Source organism: Periophthalmus magnuspinnatus, chromosome 8, assembly GCF_009829125.3.
Source record: "Periophthalmus magnuspinnatus isolate fPerMag1 chromosome 8, fPerMag1.2.pri, whole genome shotgun sequence".
NCBI classification, from domain to species: Eukaryota; Metazoa; Chordata; class Actinopteri; order Gobiiformes; family Gobiidae; genus Periophthalmus; species Periophthalmus magnuspinnatus.
The window spans coordinates 1,559,764-1,579,995 of record NC_047133.1 but is presented as its reverse complement, the minus strand read 5'-3'; the positions used below and the strand labels follow the sequence as shown (position 1 = coordinate 1,579,995).

Sequence of the window (20,232 nt, the reverse complement as noted above, 5' to 3'; positions counted from 1 at the left end):
ATATCTGCAAGATAATATACGTTTAGTTAAGTTTATACAGCTCAAACTGTCAAAATGCACTTATTGCGCTTAGTAACAAGAGATTTTGACTGTTAAAAAGTGCGGAAAAAAAGCAAAAACAGCTCACCCCAGATGGGACTCGAACCCACAATCCCTGGCTTAGGAGGCCAGTGCCTTATCCATTAGGCCACTGGGGCTGCACTGTGCTCTGTAATACAAGACTTAATATAAAACATTATACAAAACTCGAGCTGAAAACAGATTTAACGTTATTTACTTATTTACACTCTATAATTCTGTCTTTATCTGTGGCCGTTGACTGGTTTTAGACACGCGTGACTTGATTTATTCTTCTTGACCAGTTCCAGCTTCTCGTTTCGTCAATTTTCCGTTTTAACGCGCCGTGAAACAAATGCTAAACGCGTGTCTTGTCATTTTCTTCGTTAATAACTCAGTTTCGTTAAGGTTTACGGTGTTTTAAAAGGTCCACGCGCTTTTCTGGGCTTTTCTCTTGTGAGCTCGTGACGGCCCTCTAGCGGCGCGGAGAGGTATGACCACAACTGCACATTATGAGTAAAACTGAATAAAACTGAATAAAACTGAATAAAACTGAATAAAACTGCTCACATTTGGTTATCGCTCAAAATCCCAAACTTCACATATTTATATGTTAATCATATTTTATATTTTGTGAATGATTTGGATAGAAATGTAACTGACGCTGTTAATATTGTTTTCCTATTGGCTAAATACCATATTTATTGCTGTAAATGCAAAGTCTGTCCCGTTTTCATCATTTTATGAATTAATTTAAACTATTCTACTCCTCCATGAAACTACTTGAATCTGTCTGTGCCAAAAAAAATGTATTCGGTGTCTCAGGTCCTTTTGTTTTAATTTTGGTTTTGTGGTTTGCCTATGCTGTGCTTTTTTCCTTCTTTTTTGTGTGCATTGTGTTTGTTTGTATGTCATTACCTCTACGGGTTTTTGTAAAGATAATGTTTACTTAAAAAAAAAAAAAAAAAAAAGCTCACATTTTGCTGTTCATTATGTAGACAAGAGAACTGCTAAATTTGTGTGCTCCATAATAATCTGGTGTAAATGGTTCTAGCAAATCATAAAAAAGTTACCTCATTTCAATCTCACACAACTGCCCAATGACAGCAACCTCATACTGCTTATGATTTTCCAAAAGATGATTTAATTATTAATTTAACCATAGATTACAGTGTATAGTGGGACACTTTGGATGCCATTTAACATATAACAAAAACATAAAATATATTATAATAAAACTCTCACACAGCTGTTTGTCTGTGTAACACTTTACAGATAGAGTAAATGTAAAGCTTCTGTGAAATCTCTTAAATAAATCAAAAAGCACACGTTAAAATATGTAAATATAAGATTAGTTGTTGACACGTCTGTAGCATAGCATCGGAAAATAACAACATTTCATGAACGAAACAATCCAACAGCAGCCGCCTCCTCATCAGGGACAGAAGGCACATCTCATGTTTACAGTATTCTGCACAATTCAGATAAATTCAACACTCTGCATTCAGTCACAAATGACTCGACTCTAAAGTGAAATAACCATGTGACCTGGACCTGATGCTCTGATTGTTGGGCCAATTTAAAAAGTGAAAACTGGTCGATTTTAACCCCACACTTAGTCGTCATCAATCAGCTTCTCCGCACCGTTCTCCGCCTGTTGGACTGCGCTCGTTCCTTGCTCCTGTTCACCGCCGCCGCCGCCCCCCTGCTCCTCGTCATCCTCGTCTGTGTAGGAGAGGGACTGACTGCTGTAGTTCAACATGGTACGGGACAGATCCACCTCAATGGGGAACACGTCCGCCTCCTTCAGTTCTGCGTAACACTCGTCGTAGTAGTGGGACATGCTCGAAACGAAGCGCTGCAGCTGGAACACGATGTCCTGGACTGTGTTTGAGAGAAATTACACAAACAGGGATAAGTGAGTCAGATGAATGCAGTTTAGAAAAGGAAACTGATGATGGAACAGTTACTCCAGCACATTACATTACATTTACCGCCTAGTAAGCTAAGGAACTAACCTGCTAACCAGCTTTGTTTGGAATGTTTCACAGTATTGCATTTATTCAATTAATGCAGGTGTATTAATTATTCAAAAATACGACCTGTAATTTGGCTCCGCTCATCTTCCTGGTGATAGATGAGCTTAATACTGTACTGCACATTCCAGGCAAAGCAATAATATCTCTCTGGTGAAGGGTCCTCTACCAGAAATGTCACATGATTTTTCTAGAACATGCATATATCTACAAATCTAATCATATTAAGTTTGTAAGCAGTCAAGAGTCCGTTCTGGTCACACACACTATATCAAAAACATAAATGTAGTTATTGTTACTTGACTCATGAGGGGATTAGTTGTAATGATTTGTTAGTTGATAAGAATTCTGGGTCAGGAATCATTCACACATACCATGTTTCTGATCAAGCAGCTCTATTTTCTCCAAAACATCTTTCCTCATTTTTGCAAAGCGGGCACGGGCTTCTTGGCGACATCTGAGAATCAAACGGTACTCGTAGTTGCCGGTGCTAACTCTGTACAAAGGTTCACCCAGGGCCTGTTGGAGAAAACAATTTAAAATCACCGGTTGAACAATATTTTAACTCAAACAATTAGATAATATTCAACTGACTATGTACTCACTATGCTGCTATATTCTTCATCATCCATTTCTTTGACCTTCAGACAATAAGACTAAAAGAGACACATATTTTACTTTACTAATTATAGGTTCATTACAATAACTCGCTTAGTTTGTCTTACCAAATATTCAAACTTCACATCTAGGTACTTTCTGATCGTAAGCTTTGTGTCTGGGATGGCTTTGTGAAGGTATGTGTTGAGGTCGTGGAGCATCTGTAAAACAAAGTCAAGTGAATGAGACGAGAGCGACGACAAGTGGCGCTTTTTTTCATCCATAACTAACTCACAGGTTTGATGGTCTTTAGAAGTTGAATACCCGACTTTTCAATGCTACGGTGAGCATCTGCAAACTTTACAAATGCCTCACTGGCTGCTGCCTGTGGCTCTCGAACACCGATGACAGAGAAGACGTCACCAAACGCTGAATAAACAAAGAGGTGTAAAACAATTTAAGCTAAATATATTTGTAGAAACATTTAAAGCTGGAACAGAATTTAAAGCACTTGCAAAGAATTATACATAAACCCACCTCTATGAGTTTGAGAAAGCTCAAAAAAAGCTCTCAGCAGTCTCTTTGTGTGCTCCATAAGCCCTGTTAACAAACTCAACATGTCGTATCTAACTAGACATTAATTTCAGCATTTTATAACTCCTTGAATACCTTTGTAGAGTTCAGCTGTCTTTTCTAGTTCTTCTAGTCTTTTCACCAAACCATCTGTAAATAAATATCAACAGTAATACTCTGAACGATACACTTCAAGTTTATTATTCACATTACGAGGTCTCACCGTTGCACAAAATAGCTCTACTAAGTCCGAGGGCGTCTGCTGTACCAGAGCTCATATTCTCAACAAGACGATGCTTTACTTTTTTCAGAACTAAAAAACAGATATATGTGATTTATTTATTTTTGAACTAAATTATGAATAGATTAGTTTGGAATTCAGGTGAGACCTATATCCAGAGATTTCCCTTGCTTTGGATCCGCTTGCAATTTATTATAATGAATAACTGCTTCCCCCTGAAAAAAACAAACGTAAAAAAACAAATGTAAAATGAATCATTGTGCTGTGACCGTCAGAACTAAATGTGGTCGACACTGGCAAAACAAACTAATCCTTTTATTCTCACTGTACTGTCTGACTTTAATCCAGGTCCAGGAAGTCATGGATTTTTTTCTGCTTGTGCACAATGATTTCCTAAAACAACATATGCCACTAGTACCACTTGCTTTAGTTCATTGCATCAGCCTCTGTAGCACAGACTCACCGCACACATCATTTTCACTGTTCAGACGTGGGCTTGAACATCGACCATTTCTTATTGACAATATCACAGCAGGAAACGTGAGTACAGCCTTCATCATTACTTTAGAATTTTGTATTAATTAAACTTAAACTGTACTTGATATTTACTCATGAATAAGGAATAAAATTACTAATAATCATAAATGTTTAGGATGTACCTGGACAGCTTGAATCATCTTGGCTACCTCCACTTTTGTCTTTCCTTTCACTGGTTTGCCATTTACACCTGTAATTTCATCGCCTGCAGCCAGTGTGCCCTCCAAAGCAGCCGGAGTGTTATCAAAGACCTGGAAGAAAACCTGGGCTTCACATTTGACAGTTTATGTTTTATATGAATGAGTTATTTTTTAAAACAATCCTACCTGCACAATATAGAGACACGGGCAGTACTGTGCCCCTCCCCCAATGCTTATTCCAATGAGGTTGTTTCCATCTTTCTGGAGGCTCACAGTTCCTGGGACGGTTGGTATCCCACTTTTAACAACAACAACAACAACAACAACAACAACAACAACAACAACAACAATAATTAGGTTTAAAGTGTTCCGTGGAGCAGACATTTTATGAAATATATAAGTGCAAATGGACAAAACTCAATTGTGACTCACAGCTTGTCTTCTTCCAGCTCGTAATCCATGTCTGTGAACATTGTTGGGCTGCTGTGAGGGCTGCATTTGAGGGAAGAAAGAACAATGTCAAAATAGTGCAGGAAATGAGTCTGTGTGACCGTCCCCTTGACACATTTCAGACTTGAGGGGATGCGCTGGGTTTAGCGGGTGGGCCGACAGCTGCTATCCTACAAATTGGTAATAACAAGATCTTTTTATTATTATTATAGACGTCAGGTTTCATTTGGAGAATATATTCAACCTGCCTGGACTAACAAAGCAGTAAGAGCAACAAACGAGCCTGAAATGTGATGCCAAAAGCTCAAAGTAGAGCCGATGCTATTAGCAGGTGGAGCATCCACTGAACACAAAGAAATGACTAAAACATTAACCAGATGATTTACTTTACCTATTTTATGTCCACACTCTACGCTGTAGAACTGAAACGTGTCTTAAAAGTCAAGGATTTTATGCACTTTTCACCATTATTAAATACCGTAAAAAGCGCATTATTTACTTTCGTGCGTCACTTCCGGAATGAACCGGAAACCCTGTCGTGGGCGTGGCCTGGTGATTGGTTCATTGGGATCCTGGTTCACTACACTTCCGCGTTTTTTGTTTTTTGTTAGGTTTTTTTTGTGCTTTATTTTATTTTTATTTTATTCAACTTTATCATTACAAAGGCTTCCACGGATTTTTTAAATTTAATTTTATACATTTTTTAAATAATTATATTAAACGTTATCATTACAAAATCTTCCACGGGTTACTAGCTTATAGCATTGGTCATTTAAAGTGTTTAAATTATTTATGAGGCAAATATAAAAGGCAAATCCCTTATGTCTGTGTATTATAATTTCAACAACTGCACAATGAAGCTAATCTTCTACGTGTAATAATCTCTAAAACGTGTTCAGTCCTGAGTCCTGATTTCTCACTGAATGATCTTTGACATCGACAGTCTCCAAATCATTCACAACACTAAGGAATATAGGACATGACAATAGTTACGGCACAGTTTACACAGCTGTTGTCATCTAAAATTAATTTGAGATAAATGAATGAATGAATAAATAAATAAAAATCATGTTTGTTTGCTCTTCAGGAAAAAGCAGTCCCCCTCCATCAGTCTAAGGAATTCTAAGCAACTCCAGCAACAAACATGGTGACGTGGATTTTTTTTTTCTAATTATCTAATAGTCTTGATAATTTATTAATACAGTAATGATTTTGATCTTGATAATGCATTACACATGTCATTTTGTGCTTATTTCTGTTAGGCCTACATGAAATTGTACCATTAGGCTGTTCCAGCTGCTTTATCATGTCTGTTAAATCATATTGACTGAATCAATCTCATAAACTCACCCTCGTCTGGTCCCCAAGGAAATTCTGTGTGAATTTGAATTATTCTTCACAGGAACTTGAGTTGAAGAACATGGAATTCAAAGCTGGAGACAAGTTGAAAATAAAAGGCCTGATTCTGCACGACGCTGACAGGTCGGCCTAAAGTTAACCACACAATGTCAATATAAAACAATGTCAAACTTGTAGCCTACTCAGTATATTTGGTGTTTAGATTCCAGATCGACCTTGGTTACGATGAGGAGGACTTGGCGCTGCATTTCAATCCCCGTTTCAATGATGAACTCGATGGAACTGTGTTTGTGTGTAACTCTAAGGCGGCTGGCTGCTGGGGCGAAGAGAAACGAGAAATTAACAACACTCTGCAGAAAGGGGCTGAAGTCAAGGTAGAGATGTGGATCAAATATATTACACTTCAATTACAAGGAAGATTGTGAGTAAAATAATAATAAAGACACATTTTTGAACATGTACAAGACTAACACATGCACGTTAGGATAACCAATAATGAGGTTAGGTGCTGTATGTTTCATATAGACAAGGAGAAACTGTTCTTTGCATTTCACCAATCTCTCAGTAGATTAACTGTGTCCAACAAACCATTCAGAATCTTGGATGAGCAGCTGGAGCGATGGATGCAGATGTCATGCACAGTTTGGTCAATATATGGACCAAATATTACGTGGTTATAAAGGGTCCAAAGCTAATCTACAGTTTGAGTTGGTCAGTTTAGGTTTTGCTATTCAGATAGTCATGTCACTGTATATAATTGAGTAAAACAAAAACAATTAATGTACTGACCTCCTGACTGAACGATACAATACAATATAATGGAATTTTTCACACAGAATAATGCCTGTGTAATGCCTTTGTCATGCAGGTCTGATGAAGCATAGCAAAAGAAAACTTAAATCTGTCAACTGGACAAATTGTTGTAGAAGTGAAGACTTTTTGCTGCAGTTTTGGTCAGATTTCTGGTGGAAACTGCCTTATATTTACCTGAAGGGAGGAGTTAACTACACGGAAACTGTAAACAACTATTGTCTCCAGTTTGAACCTTAATGGCCCTGTTCAACCTTTAATGGCCCTACTATTGTTCTCTTTTGTTTCTTTTGTTTGCTTTGGGTCTGAGGATCGGACTCCTACAACGATTTGTCCAGTTGACAGATTTAACTTCTTTTGCTACACAGAACAATAATTATTTCTCGATTATTATGTGGTCATACTACTTCTGAAAAGATCAAGATTATTCTCAATATCAATACCTGCTCAAATGAGAAGACTACGGACTGTTTAGAGGAGATTTATACTGATGATTAGAATCTTTTTTGACAGCCATAGTCGGGGTGGACAGCTAATGTATAAGTCAGTGCAAAAATGCGACGCAGGTGATTTATTTTAAAGTGAATATTCTGCCAAATGTGACTCCGTTCTGTTTGAATTCAGATCATGGTGAGTTTTAGCGGAGACATGTTTGAGGTGGAGCTCCCTGACGATCAAGAAGTGCACTTTCCCAACCGTGAGGACGTGGACATCATCAAGTACCTGAGAATCAGAGGGGACTTCAAACTGACTTCCTTCAAGATCTGCTAGAGAAACCTGTAATTACACACTAGCATATATCCCCTGCCCTCTTTCCTAAAAATAAACTGTTATAAAGTAATAAAGTAAAAAGTAAAGAAATCATTGTCGACTTTAATGCCTCATGAGAAGTTTAAACAGTCTAGATGAACTCACTACAAGAAACAGTGTCACTCATTGAAATACTTTTATTATATTTGTTGCATTTCAGTTAGTCATTTTCGTACAATTAGTGAAGTATTCTGTATTCTCCGTTATGACATACCAGATTATAAACCATGTCGTGTACCATGTGACAGATAATAAAATCAATAAATCAAATATTCCCAAACAAATAACACCAAAGTAAAGTACCTGTATTTCATTGTCTCTTCAAAAAGGTTCAGAAAAATTAAAATATTACTCCCAATCACCACGAGGCTAAACCATCCCCATTTCCCAGTTTCCTGATATTATCTGCACAGGGCGGGCTGTGTTTGTTTACGTCGCTACATGCAGATTTCATTCAGACTCTCTATCGCTTCCTCTTTAGTGTACTTCCTCCAGTCGCTTGGGATTTCTCCTTGACCCACACATTTTACTTTGTGGTAATCCTCCAGTTCCTTCTGAAAATGACAGATAAACCATTTCCAGTAGACGAGCTTTGATCCGTCAGGAGTGATTGACCATTCAGCGTATTTCCCGCCAGCACTTTGGTGTATTTTGTAAGGAATGGGCACCTGTGAGGAGGCCTGAGGATAGAATCTTCTATCACTGGCGACTAATGTTGTGCAAAAATCAATGACCATTTCCACTGTACCCCGAATGCGCCATCCGTGAATACCAGAGGGGCGATGAAAGAGCACGCTGTGTTTGTCAGGACGGTGATCTTTGATTGTGTTGGTGCAAACAGCAGCACAGAAGGGGCATTTTTCCCAGCAGCAGTTACAAAGCTGATCAATCAGGATTTGGTCTGGCTGCAGCCGGAACTCGTTCATTTTAACCAGTGGGAGGTTTTTGAGGTCGTCAGTGATGGGACCAAGATTTTTCTCTATGGCTTCTTTAAGAACGCTAAATATTTTCACATCTCTAAAATTTTTAATTGGAATTTGGCCAAAATTGAGGTTTTCTCTCAGCAAACTGTGAAACTCTTGCAGCCCCGCCTCTACGTCTCCTTCTTTCACTTTTTCAGTAGCCTTATTTAAAGCTGTGATCACATGATTTTTGATCTCATCAACATTTTTCTTCAGAAGCTGAACATTCTTCTCCCGGTGGATATATTCCTGCACTTCTTCTTTGATGAAGGTTTCGATGTAGGTCTTTGGGTTCTCTATGTAGCTCACGTATCTTTTAAACTCTCCTTTCTCTGCCAGAGATTTCAGCACATGTTTCTCTAGGTTCACCCTGCTCTCATTAAACGCAGGATAACTGTTCCTCATCACTTGAGCAATGTCAATGGCAGTTCTGTTACACACTGTCTCAGTCATGGAGGGCTTCAGTTTCTCACAGATCAACTCCGCAAAAACGACCTCTGAGGATTCTCCTTTGCAGAAGTTTGAGAAAACAGTGTAATGTTCATGTTTGTTTTGTTCCAAATACTTGTCTATTTCGGTCTTCACAAACTTCTCATGTTCCTCAGAAATCCATATCTCCGTCCTTTCAAAGACGTACAGAGTGAGATCTACAGTGAACTCCTGCTTCAGAGAGTATTTCCACTGTGTTTGAAAATCCTCCACACTTGTGTTGACATGTTGAGCCATTTCTCTCAGGTAGTTTGTGCTGTAGCCTTTTGTTGCCACAGGTTTGCTCTTTATTTCCTCTACAGCTTCTTCTTCCACTGTGCAGATGAACTTTGTGATGTGTTCTTTTGTTGTAGGATTGTCTTTCTGCTCAACATAAGCTGAGTAATCTTCAACTTTTGACAGATTCTTGTAGGATTCTGAGTTTTTACGTGTGATAATTAAAGATGACTCAATGCCAACTTCTTGAAGAACCTCAGTTTGATCGTGCACCAAGTTTATTTTTTTAACATGTTTTACGTGTTCCTCCAGTTCAGGAACATGCTTTTGCCAAACAGAGTTGAACTGTTTTTCTAAATCTTCGTCTTTCATGTCTCTTTTCAGTTGCTGAGCAAGTTCCTGGCATTTTTTAAGTAACTGTTCCTCTGTTGTCATCTTCTTCTCATTTAGCTGGTCCTTCCTTTTCTTCTCTTCAAGAATATCATTCAGATTTCTCTGTGTTCTTCTGACCATGTCATCACAAAAATCTTTAATCTTTTGCTCGTGTTGGTTTTTCCATTGAGCCAAAAGGTCTTTTTGTTCTTTTCTGTCAAAGTATTGGGCTATGGCAGTTTTTATTTCCTCATATTTCCTACTAATTTGCCCGTAAAGAAAAGCATGATCAATTTTGTGAACTGTCCCATTTTCAATTCTTGTGTGAAGCTGTTTTTCAACGTTGAGCATTTCATTCCTCAGGGCCCAGGTCCAGTTTCCAAAATCAACCTCAAGTTTTCTGTAAGCAGAGATCTCGATGGTATTTTTGAAGCTGAAAACAAAATTTTCATTTAACAGAGCATTCCAGAGATCTTGCACTTTAGTTTTGAACTCGGAGAGAGTGACTCCTGAAGACTGTGATGCTTTGGAGAGGATGAAGCTCTTCAGCTCTTGGACACTTACGCTGTAGTCTGGATTTGGAGGGGCCATCGGAGAATTTCCCTCCCACAATTTAGCAAAGTACTTCACATCTTTTTCAGCATCAAACTCAATGATGTCACTGAAACTTGCAGCATTACAAAGCTCTGCGCTGGCAGCTAGTTTGACAATTTGGTCAAGTGTTTCTTTCAGTTTCTTTTTCCTATCCATGTTTTTCTCTGCAGCACCAACATCTGTCATGTTCCTGTGAACAAACACACAGCTTGGTGAGAGCTTGACTTTCTTCATCCTCATGAAAGCCTGAACCACAATCTGCAGAACATCTTGCATCTCAGAGGGGTTTTCTCCAAAGATATTCACCAGAGTCATGTTTCCCACACCAACCGCAAATGTTGCTAATTCATTGTCGCGTTGAACAGTTCCTTCTAACTCTAGAGCTTGCAGCCCCTCAGTATCCACCACGAGGATGTAGTCCCACTGAAAATCTCTCCTGATGTCCTCTGACAGTTTGACCAGCTGCATGAAGGCTCCTCTGGTGCATCTGCCTGCACTGACTGCAAACTGGAGACCAAACATGGCGTTTAGCATGGTTGTCTTCCCACTGCCCTGTACGCCCAAAACTGACAAAACAAACACCCTCTTGTCCCCCAGTTTGTGGATGAGCTGATCAATGAGACTTGAGATCCAAATTAAAGGGATGTGGCCTGCATCTCCATCCATCAGCTCCATTGGATGTCCTGATATCATCAGCTCTGCAGCCAGCTCAGGGTATTTAGACCAGTCTGGCTGCTCCTTCTTTGGCTGTTTGTTTAGAGACTTGTGGGCTTCATAAATCTGTTCCATTTCTCTAAAGATGTGCTCTAGGCCACATGTCGCTGACTGAAGTTTGGAAGCTATTTGTTCAAGTTCTGCTAGTTTGGATTTTAGCTCTGAAGATTTGTCAGCTTTTTTCTTCAGGGCCAAGACCTCCGCCAACTTCTGCTCATAGCTTTGTTGAATTGATGAAAGATTTTCTGTGGCATGAGCGTCCATTAAGATCTGTGTCCATGTGAGGTAATACTCTCTCTCTGTTGGAGACAGAGACGCGAGATGTCTGACAAACGTGTCCATCAGGTCATCAGTGGAAGCGTTGCACTGATTTTCTCGGAGCTTCTGTAGCTCATTTTGTTTTTTACATCTTTCTTTCTCAATATCTCCTTGGAGACAATACTGTTCTTTGTTTATTCTGCACCACTCCTGTAACAGTCTACCTTGACGGGGAAAAAGACTGCTTTTTATTGTGGTCACATCTACCGTTTGAATTGTATTCATTACTTCCCTGGCAGCAGACAAACCTTTTGAGCAGCAGGGATCCTGTTCATCCACTCGGATTCCAGTGTTGGATATTGACTCGAGCTGAAAGGACTCACATGGACCAGATAAAATGTCTCCGAGGAAACTTTTCAGCTCCTCAGAAACATCTGACTGGCCTCTGTCTTTAATACCAACTTTGTATTTTCCGTTTTTGACTTTAATTGTACTGCTGCTGTCTTCATGCAGAACAATGAGCGGTTTGGGGGACTCCAGAAGGACAGACATGACGTCAGAACTCACATGGTCTTTTCTCAGTGTCGGGACAAAAACTACATTGACGGATGACTTGTCCATCAGTATCTTCAGCTGTTTGTCATGAGTCAGACCATCTCCGTGAAGGTTGCAGAAGGCCACACACTCGGTGAAGGTGTCGTTGGGTTTTCCAGCAGGGCAGTACCAGGCGATCTCTGCTACACCGTCAAACAGAAGGCGACTTTTGGTGCTGCCAGGACAGTTTCTGTGGTAGAAGGTACTGTGGCTGTCATTAATCAAAGTGTTGATGAGCTGAGATTTGGAGGCAGACAGAGATCCCAAACGGAAACAAAACACCATCGGGGTCTGTGCGGTGCAGATGGGGATGGTCACTTTTGAATTGTCTTCAGCCTGAGTTTTTCTCCATGTTTTCTTAATCTGTCTGAGTGTCCACAGAGGACACTCAATGCCCTCAGTGAAAGGGTCAGGCACCAGCAGAGGTAAGGCGTACTGACACTGGGACAGCTTTGTGACCAGCGTCTGCTTTAGAAAACTGTCTGAGCAGTGGAACACTGCCATCTGGAGGTCCATAGGGTGGATGTTGTTATATTCTGGTGAACTGCTGCCTAACACCTCTGTGCTAATATCATCATTTTGATCCCTAACCCAAATATACCTCGCCCTGTAGTCTAACATCAGCAGTTTGTGCAGGTAAACAGAGGAGAGGTCGCTCTCCGATAAGTCGTGGTCATGTTTCAGAGCAGGACCGATCTGAAGAAACTCTGCAGAGGTCAGTTTATGCTCAAATCTGTCCTTCAGGTGCAGTCTGTCCAACAGTGCTTGGATTCGCTGCATGAGAGTGTCCTGTAAAAAGTTGAAAATGATAAGCTATTTACTGTGTATTACTTACTCATACACAGGCTTCCATCGGCCCCAACACTAATATTGAGTAAAAAATTCCTAGCTGTCGTGCACTGATAAACTTCCCCTCAGCCCTTCCCCTTATTTTCCTTATCACTGCAGGAATAACTTTCATCACAATAAAGACATCTACAGAGCTTTTTCTTATGAATTAATACAATTTGTAAATACATTATTTTGCATTCATTATTATAAATGAAAACAATATTTTTCTTACCTTTTCATCAGCTGAATCGACAGTGTCTTCCAGTATCTCTGTTTGTCCTGTAAGAAAATATTGTTGAGTTTTTTCTTTTATATTTGTTTGGATATGTATCATTGTTGTTTTTCCCGGGATAATACCTTGTTGATCAGAGTTTATGTTGATCTCCACTTGTACAGGGCTCTTCTCAGGTCCAGCCAAGACAGTCACATTGTCATCCTAAACAACGACAGACGAGTAAAGTTTATTTCACATTTCTTCACTTTTTAAATTACATCTTCCACTTTTTTAAATAAGAAAACCAAATGTTTCTATCTTATCCAAATGTACTATATGATATACACTTTGTGGGATGTACAGTTTATTTATTGTATTTTTTACCTTTAAGGTGATCACTGGGCCCTTCTTGTTTAGTTGAACTGCAAAATGTCAAAAGGTTTTCAGAACATGGCACTTCTCTTTACATGGCACTATTACTCAGTACTTTTATTGATATGTTACATGCAAAAATACTTCATATTTATACCAACACATCATATCTCACCTGATTTCTGTGGCTCCTCTGTTTTTCGTTGACTTTCCTCCTGCAGATGTAAAAGCAGAAAATACATTTATGCACAAAAGTTACATTTATTCTCACGTCATGTAGAATAACTAGTTTTCTTAAATATACAGTGTGTCCATAAAGTCTCTTGAATTACAAGGGCGACTGATAAGATTCATTAGATTTGTTCTGTTACACTCTCTGATTGTAAACATTTTTAATCATATTTTCCATGAGTTCCTCAATCAAACATTTCCAGACGTGTTAAAGACAAAGATGTTACTGCAGTAAAGCAAAAGATACAGACGTGATTGAACCAATGACGATGATCTGCTACAGCGAAACATCGAGTCTCGTCCTGCGTCATGTGACTGATGGAGCCACATCGAGGTGGATCAATGAGGTAAAAGAAATAAAATAAATAAATAAATGGAAACCAGTCTAATAATAATATTTTATTAATTGTATTTTAATACTTTTTTATTGTAAAGAGACTTTATGGACGCCTGTATTGAATATATTGATATATATTCTTTAAAGATACACTATGTGACTGTTCTGGTGGAGGATACATCATTATCACCTTGTCTCTATACTATTGTTTTAGCTTTGCCTGTAATTTTCCTTAATATGGCATTAAACATATCTATCTCCATGGAGATGAGCAAGTTACAGGTCAGGTCTGCTGAGAGTAGGAATGTTTTCTATTTCTATTTTTAGCACTAAAAACACCTGAAATTGAACAAATGCAGAAAAGATACGTTTGTTGCCGTAAGTAAAACAGGCGGCGTAGTCTTCACTGTGAAAGTTACATAGTGCACCTTTAATAATAATATTCTATAAAACATCCAATAATATCAAAAAGAGTCACCTGAACTTTGACCCCAGACGGTGGGGACTTGACTTTGACGTCAGAGGCTGGAGCTCGCACCTGCACCTGGACTTTAAAGCCCGGAGTTTCCACCTGAACCTGCACCGAAAAACTGGTTTGTCTCTTGGACGACGTGGACTGATGGTCACTGCCGTCAGAATCTTCAGCTGGAAGAGAACGGAAAAAACTCAGAATAATCACACGCCAGAGGTTAAAATAAGTAAATATAAGTGTAAATGTTTTGTACTTTGAGCTGCTGAGGCTGTGCTCATCCAGTCTTCACCGTCTGACTCCATCGTAAATGATGCTCACTGCACAGAAACAAGAATAATTATAAAAAAGAATAACTATTAAAAAGTAATAAAAATTATTAAAAAAAAGAATTATAAAAATAATAATTATTAAAAAGTATTAAAAAAGTAATAATCATAAAAAATAATGATAGAAAATAATAATTATAAAAAAGAATAATAAAAAATGTAATGATAAAAAGAATGATTTAAAAAAAACAACAATAATTAGCTGCATAGCTGCAGCTAATTACTGCAGCATATTATACTATTCCAGCGTAAGATCATACAGATAATTGTTAGATAATAAAAGTGTAAAACTCACCTTTTGTGCTGTCGTGCCTCCGTCTGTTGTGCCTCCGTCTGTCGTGCCTCTGTCTGTCGTGCCTCTGTCTGTTGTGCCTCCGTCTGTCGTGCCTCCGTCTGTCGTGCCTCCGTCTGTCGTGCCTCTGTCTGTTGTGCCTCCGTATCTTGAACTTTTAAATGATTTTTTTAGGTCGCCCTCCGACAAACTCCTCCTACTCGACTTTGTGAAACAAAAGTAAAAGTTACTTACAAATATTTCCTTGCCAAGTTCAAAATATTTTGGCTCAAACAAATAGGGAAATAAAAAGTGTTACCTCAGATTACCCAGTTTTGCTTCTTCATATACATTTGTAGTATGTAATAATTCATACTTAAGGTAATTAAAAGTCCTTTACACAATAAGAAAGACATTAAAGAAGAAAAGTGCAGAATAAACCCCTTTCAGTCACAGCAGATAAACAGAACTGTTTGAGTCTGAATTTAAACATTGTCAAAGTCGAAGTTCATCTCTGCTGTTTGCAGATGATGTTGTCCTGATGCTTCTTCGAGCCAGGACCTGCAGCAGGCACTGGGGCGGTTTGCAGCCGAGTGTGAAGCGGCTGGGATGAGAATCAGCTCCTCCAAATCCGAGGCCATGGTTCTCGACCGGAAAAAGGTGGTTTGCTCTCTCCGGGTGGGTGGTGAGTCTCTGCCCCAAGTGGAGGAGTTCAAGTATCTCGGGGTCTTGTTCACGAGTGAGTGAAGGATGGAGCGGGAGATTGACAGGCGGATCGGTGCAGCGTCTGCAGTGATGCGGTCGCTGTATCGGTCCATTGTGGTAAAGAAGGAGCTGAGCTCAAAGGCGAAGCTCTCGATTTACCGGTCAATCTACGTTCCTACCCTCACCTATGGTCATGAGCTCTGGGTAATGACCGAAAGGACAAGATCGCGGATACAAGCGGCTGAAATGGGTTTCCTCCGCAGGGTGGCCGGGCGCACCCTTAGGGATAGGGTGAGGAGCTCAGTCACACAGGAGGAGCTCGGAGTAGAGCCGCTGCTCCTACGCGTCGAGAGGAGCTAGATGAGGTGGCCCGGGCATCTGCTCAGGATGCCTCCTGGACGCCTCCCTAGGGAGGTGTTCTGGGCATGTCCCACTGGGAGGAGGCCCCGAGAAAGACCCAGGACACGCTGGAGGGACTATGTCTCTCTGGCCTGGGAACGCCTTGGGGTCCCACCGGAGGAGCTGGAGGATGTGTCTGAGGTGAGGGAAGTCTGGGAATCCCTGCTTAGACTGCTGCCCCCGCGATCCGGCCCCAGATAAGAGTAAGAAAATGGATGAATGGATCGACACTGACCTGTTGATGCGGTGAGTGAATCCACTGGTCCATATTCACCTGCTGCAGTGAGACATAGATCTGACTCGTCTGCAGAGTTGTGGTAGGGCACATTATTGCTGCATATTAACTGGCCTAACGGCAGCATGTAGAGACTGAACAACAGGGGTCCCAGGATTGACCCCTGGGGCACCCCACAGGTCAGGGACATTTTATCTGAGACACATTTTCCAATTTCACCAAAGTACTCCCTGTTTTCTAAAACAGGGAGTACTTTAACCATTTTATCCTTCATCGGGGCAATGATGTCCAGAACATTTAAAACACTCAAAGTCACAGAGTTCAACAAATCATCAACATTAGAACATGAGGCATTTTCAAAGTGTATCATTTCCATGAACAGTGCACCTGTTTTATCATTTATGTGTCTCCTTCAAACTGCAGGAGCACCCGCTGGTTTGGGAATAACAGACAGGTCAAAAAAGACACAGAAATGATCAGACAGAGCAACATCCACCACATTGACATTTGAAATATTTACTCCTTTTGTGATGAGCAGGTCCAGAGTCTGTGTGTTGTGGGTGTCTCGCTGACATGAATCAGACCAAAGGTTTCACAGAACTGAGCTCTTTAGTGTTTCTGTCAAACATTTTATCCACATTAAAATCACCTGTAATGACTAAACCAGAGAAAAGTTACATAGTCCACCTTTAAATATTTCATAGGGTGTCATCACCACACTCAGCCCTTTAGTGAGGGCGTAGTCATCTCCACCCACATCAGAAATTAAATCTGAGCTGTATCACTTATTTTTATTCCATCTGAAGCACTTAATCTTCTGCATGAAGGAAATAAATACTTTGATTTGGTCAAGAATGAGGAAGATCTGTCTTAAACAAATCCCTTTATTGTTTCCTCGTGCTTGTCTTAGAACAGTGGTTCTCAAATAGTGGGGCGCGCCCCCCTGGGGGGGCACGGTGAGATGCCGTGTCAAATATTGCCAACAATCATCCACTTTGTGAATGTCACTTAAAGCAGCGAGCACTGAGCATCATATAAGGTGGCGTACCAAATTGCTAAATTACTTGTTTTAATGTGATATTTATTTAATTTTAATGTATTATTTTTATATTTATTTAATTTAAATTTATTCATTTGATGTTTATTTAATTTTATTTTTTTATTTGATATTTAATTAAATTTCATTATATCATTTCATTTATTTTATTTTTTAGGGGGTGGGGCATGATAGAAAATAATTGAGAAGCACTGTCTTAGAGTATCAGTGTTTATGCCAAGATTTCTTTGAAAACATGTTGACACTCTATGACGGAGTATAAGTGTCACTTAAATAAATAAATAAAAAAATGCAGGCGCTACGAGAAAAAAAAGTCGTAATATTATGAGAATAAAGTCGTATTTTTATGAGAATATAGTCTGCTGTGCGTGAATGAGTGGCCAGTGTTATGAAGAATTTGGAGCATTTTGTTCAGATATAGCAATTTCTTCTAAAACTGTCTGGTTCCTCCGACTAAACAAACTCGAATGCCTGAGTGTCTCTTCAAAGTACTTATACTGTCGTAACGGGTGTGTGTAGCGGACCAAGGGATGCAGACTCGGGGAATATTTACAGGATTTATTGTAAGAATAGGACAAGTACAAACAGCGGGTGATCCGGAGGTGAGCAGGTGAGCAGGAACACAGGAAACACAGGGACCGGGGACATGAAGGGACCACAGGACGACAGGCAGACCAGACGGGCGTAGGGCAGAGCAGGCAGGAGACATCCAGGGCCGGAACACAACAGGAACACGGAACGCAGGAACAGACAGGAATGCAGTGACACGACGATGATCTCGCGCTGAGTCTCCTCTCCCAGCTCCTCTTATGCACAGCAGGTGTGTTGATTGCACTGATGGGCTGCAGGTGCGCGCAGGAGGAGCCAGGAGCCCAGCCCAGATCTGGCAGGTGAGGGAGGGAAGGAGCAGGACAGGAGTAAAACCAGGAGCGGACAGTGCGGATCATGACATATACTGATGACAGTGTGGTGATTATTAGATTAGATAGATTAGATAATACTTTATTGTCAGATCAGAGATCTGAAATTTGTCTTGCACATAAAAACAGTGGCTCCGTTGCTACACATTAACATCACACATGCGACACAGACACGATACAAACATTAATTCAAGTCACTTTCTAGCACTTTGATAGCTATGGATTAAGCTCCTTGTTTATTTTAAGGATTGACTGATGAACAAAAGAATGCTTCAGCCTAACCTTATTAAATCGTGGAACACTGAACCGTCGCCCAGATGGAAGCAATGCATATTCACAGTTCAAAACATGGTTAGAGTCAGAAATGATGTTTCTTGCCAGTCGTATTGTGTTATTATGATAGGCAGCCTCATACTGACCTTCTAATGGCTGACCCACAGTCTTGGAACAGATCTTGATCAGGTGGTGGGATAAAAGACACAGTATTTCATCGTGCATAAACCCCAGTTGAAAATTTATCTGAACAAAATGCTCCAAATTCTCCATAAAACATAACGCACTGGTCACTCATACACAGCAGCCTATTCTCATAAAAATACGACTTTTTTCTCGTAATATTACGACTTTTTTTCTCGTAGCACCCGCATAATATTTTTAATTTAAGTGACCCTTATCCGTCGTAACACTCAGATATATTTTGAGTAACTTTTTAAGGGTGTAGAGTGATATAAAGATAAACTAATATAAAGAACTGGATTAAGCTTAGTTCTAAGTTAAAGTAGGACTCACATGGCCTTTGTGTTTGGCTTTGACTAGAGGAAGAGTTTTGTGTCACAACATTATCCCTCCAGTATAATTAATTATCTAAATTAATAATGAATTAAATAATACTCTGAAGGTTTGTATTTCTTGTCCCATACCATTGACTCATATTTGGAAGTAACATCACTGTTCACCAAAGCAAATTGTGGTTTATGAATATTTATTCACCAAGTTAAACGGGCAACTTTCACACGTGGAAAATACAAATGAGACTCTAAAGAGTCAAGGACTGCCCTGTGTTATGTGTTCAGTCTAAACCGATTGAGCCAATGTGTGATGTGTGTGCAGACAATGTGTGTGTATTCATGTTATTAAAAACATGTCTTTGTGTAAATGCATTTGATCTGAGTCTGTCAGACCCAGAGGAGACGTGAACATGAGGCTCTGTCCCACACTTCATCCCACAGGAAAAACCCTCTGTTGTTTTAACTTTCTTAACATGTGACTGTGAACAGATGTGACCCTGATTTTTAATGTATGTCTGTGATTCTGGTGTAAATCCTCAGAGCTCAGAGACTCTGGGAGAGACGGAGAGGAGACGGAGAGGAGACGGAGAGGAGACAGAGAGGAGACAGAGAGGAGACGGAGAGGAGACGGAGAGGAGCCGGAGAGGAGACAAAGAGGAGACGTTCTTGTGACTCTGGGAGGCTGTTGGTCCAGGTCAGGCCTGGGCCGTGTCCATTTCAGCTGTAACAAGGAAAACTCACCAGGTGATGTTTTTAAGGTATTTTTTTAAGCTATACTGAAATAAGCTTAAACAAACAAGCATTGAAGTATTTAAACTTGTGCATGAAGGAAATAAATACTTTAATCTGGTGAAGAATGAGGAAGATCTGTCTTAAACAAGTCCTTTTATCATTTCCTCCTGCTTGTCTTAGAGTATCAGTGTTTATGCCAAGATTTCTCTGAAAACATGTTGACACTCAGATATATTTTGAGTAACTTTTTAAAAGCGTAGAGTGATATAAAGATAAACTGATATAAAGAACTGGATTAAGTTTAGTTCTAAGTTAAAGCAGGACTCATGTGGGTTTTGTAAGTGTTTGGTCCTGATGTCTCAGTCCATGTTGTTGTGCTGTTGTGTTGTTGTTTTGTTGTGCTGTCGTGTTGTCGTGCTGTCGTGTTGTTGTGCTGTTGTGTAATACATGTTACAGTGCAGTACTGAGTAAAAGTTTTGACAGGTCGACAGGTGATTAAAGTTTTATGTTGATTATTATCTGTCTGGCCAAAA

General features: G+C 39.8%; 3 protein-coding genes and 1 non-coding gene across 4 annotated transcripts; 1 reads left to right on the top strand and 3 right to left on the bottom strand.

Annotated features, from left to right (window-relative positions):
- Nucleotides 1-124: 124 nt before the first annotated feature.
- trnar-ccu (transfer RNA arginine (anticodon CCU)) lies at nucleotides 125-197 on the bottom strand. Its single transcript has one exon. It is a non-coding gene; the product is annotated as a tRNA-Arg (tRNA).
- A 1,433-nt stretch (nucleotides 198-1,630) lies between these two features.
- pick1 (protein interacting with prkca 1) lies at nucleotides 1,631-5,166 on the bottom strand. Its single transcript, XM_033970840.2, has 13 exons — nucleotides 5,023-5,166; nucleotides 4,614-4,673; nucleotides 4,368-4,479; nucleotides 4,164-4,292; nucleotides 3,653-3,719; nucleotides 3,487-3,576; nucleotides 3,360-3,413; nucleotides 3,228-3,290; nucleotides 2,986-3,119; nucleotides 2,819-2,911; nucleotides 2,699-2,749; nucleotides 2,468-2,612; nucleotides 1,631-1,941 (listed from the first exon to the last, which is right to left on the bottom strand). The coding sequence occupies exons 2-13, from the start codon at nucleotides 4,652-4,654 to the stop codon at nucleotides 1,673-1,675; spliced, it is 1,248 nt and encodes a 415-aa protein (XP_033826731.1). The 5' UTR covers nucleotides 4,655-4,673; nucleotides 5,023-5,166; the 3' UTR covers nucleotides 1,631-1,672.
- Nucleotides 4,782-7,620, top strand: LOC117374663 (galectin-2-like). Its single transcript, XM_033970841.2, has 5 exons — nucleotides 4,782-4,811; nucleotides 5,719-5,778; nucleotides 6,034-6,113; nucleotides 6,193-6,364; nucleotides 7,425-7,620. The coding sequence occupies exons 2-5, from the start codon at nucleotides 5,776-5,778 to the stop codon at nucleotides 7,569-7,571; spliced, it is 402 nt and encodes a 133-aa protein (XP_033826732.1). The 5' UTR covers nucleotides 4,782-4,811; nucleotides 5,719-5,775; the 3' UTR covers nucleotides 7,572-7,620.
- A 427-nt stretch (nucleotides 7,621-8,047) lies between these two features.
- Nucleotides 8,048-15,017, bottom strand: LOC117374639 (interferon-induced very large GTPase 1-like). The gene is made up of 8 exons (XM_033970814.2): nucleotides 14,888-15,017; nucleotides 14,520-14,583; nucleotides 14,273-14,439; nucleotides 13,402-13,441; nucleotides 13,239-13,276; nucleotides 12,998-13,076; nucleotides 12,873-12,919; nucleotides 8,048-12,598 (listed from the first exon to the last, which is right to left on the bottom strand). The coding sequence occupies exons 2-8, from the start codon at nucleotides 14,566-14,568 to the stop codon at nucleotides 8,048-8,050; spliced, it is 4,971 nt and encodes a 1,656-aa protein (XP_033826705.2). The 5' UTR covers nucleotides 14,569-14,583; nucleotides 14,888-15,017.
- Nucleotides 15,018-20,232: the final 5,215 nt, after the last annotated feature.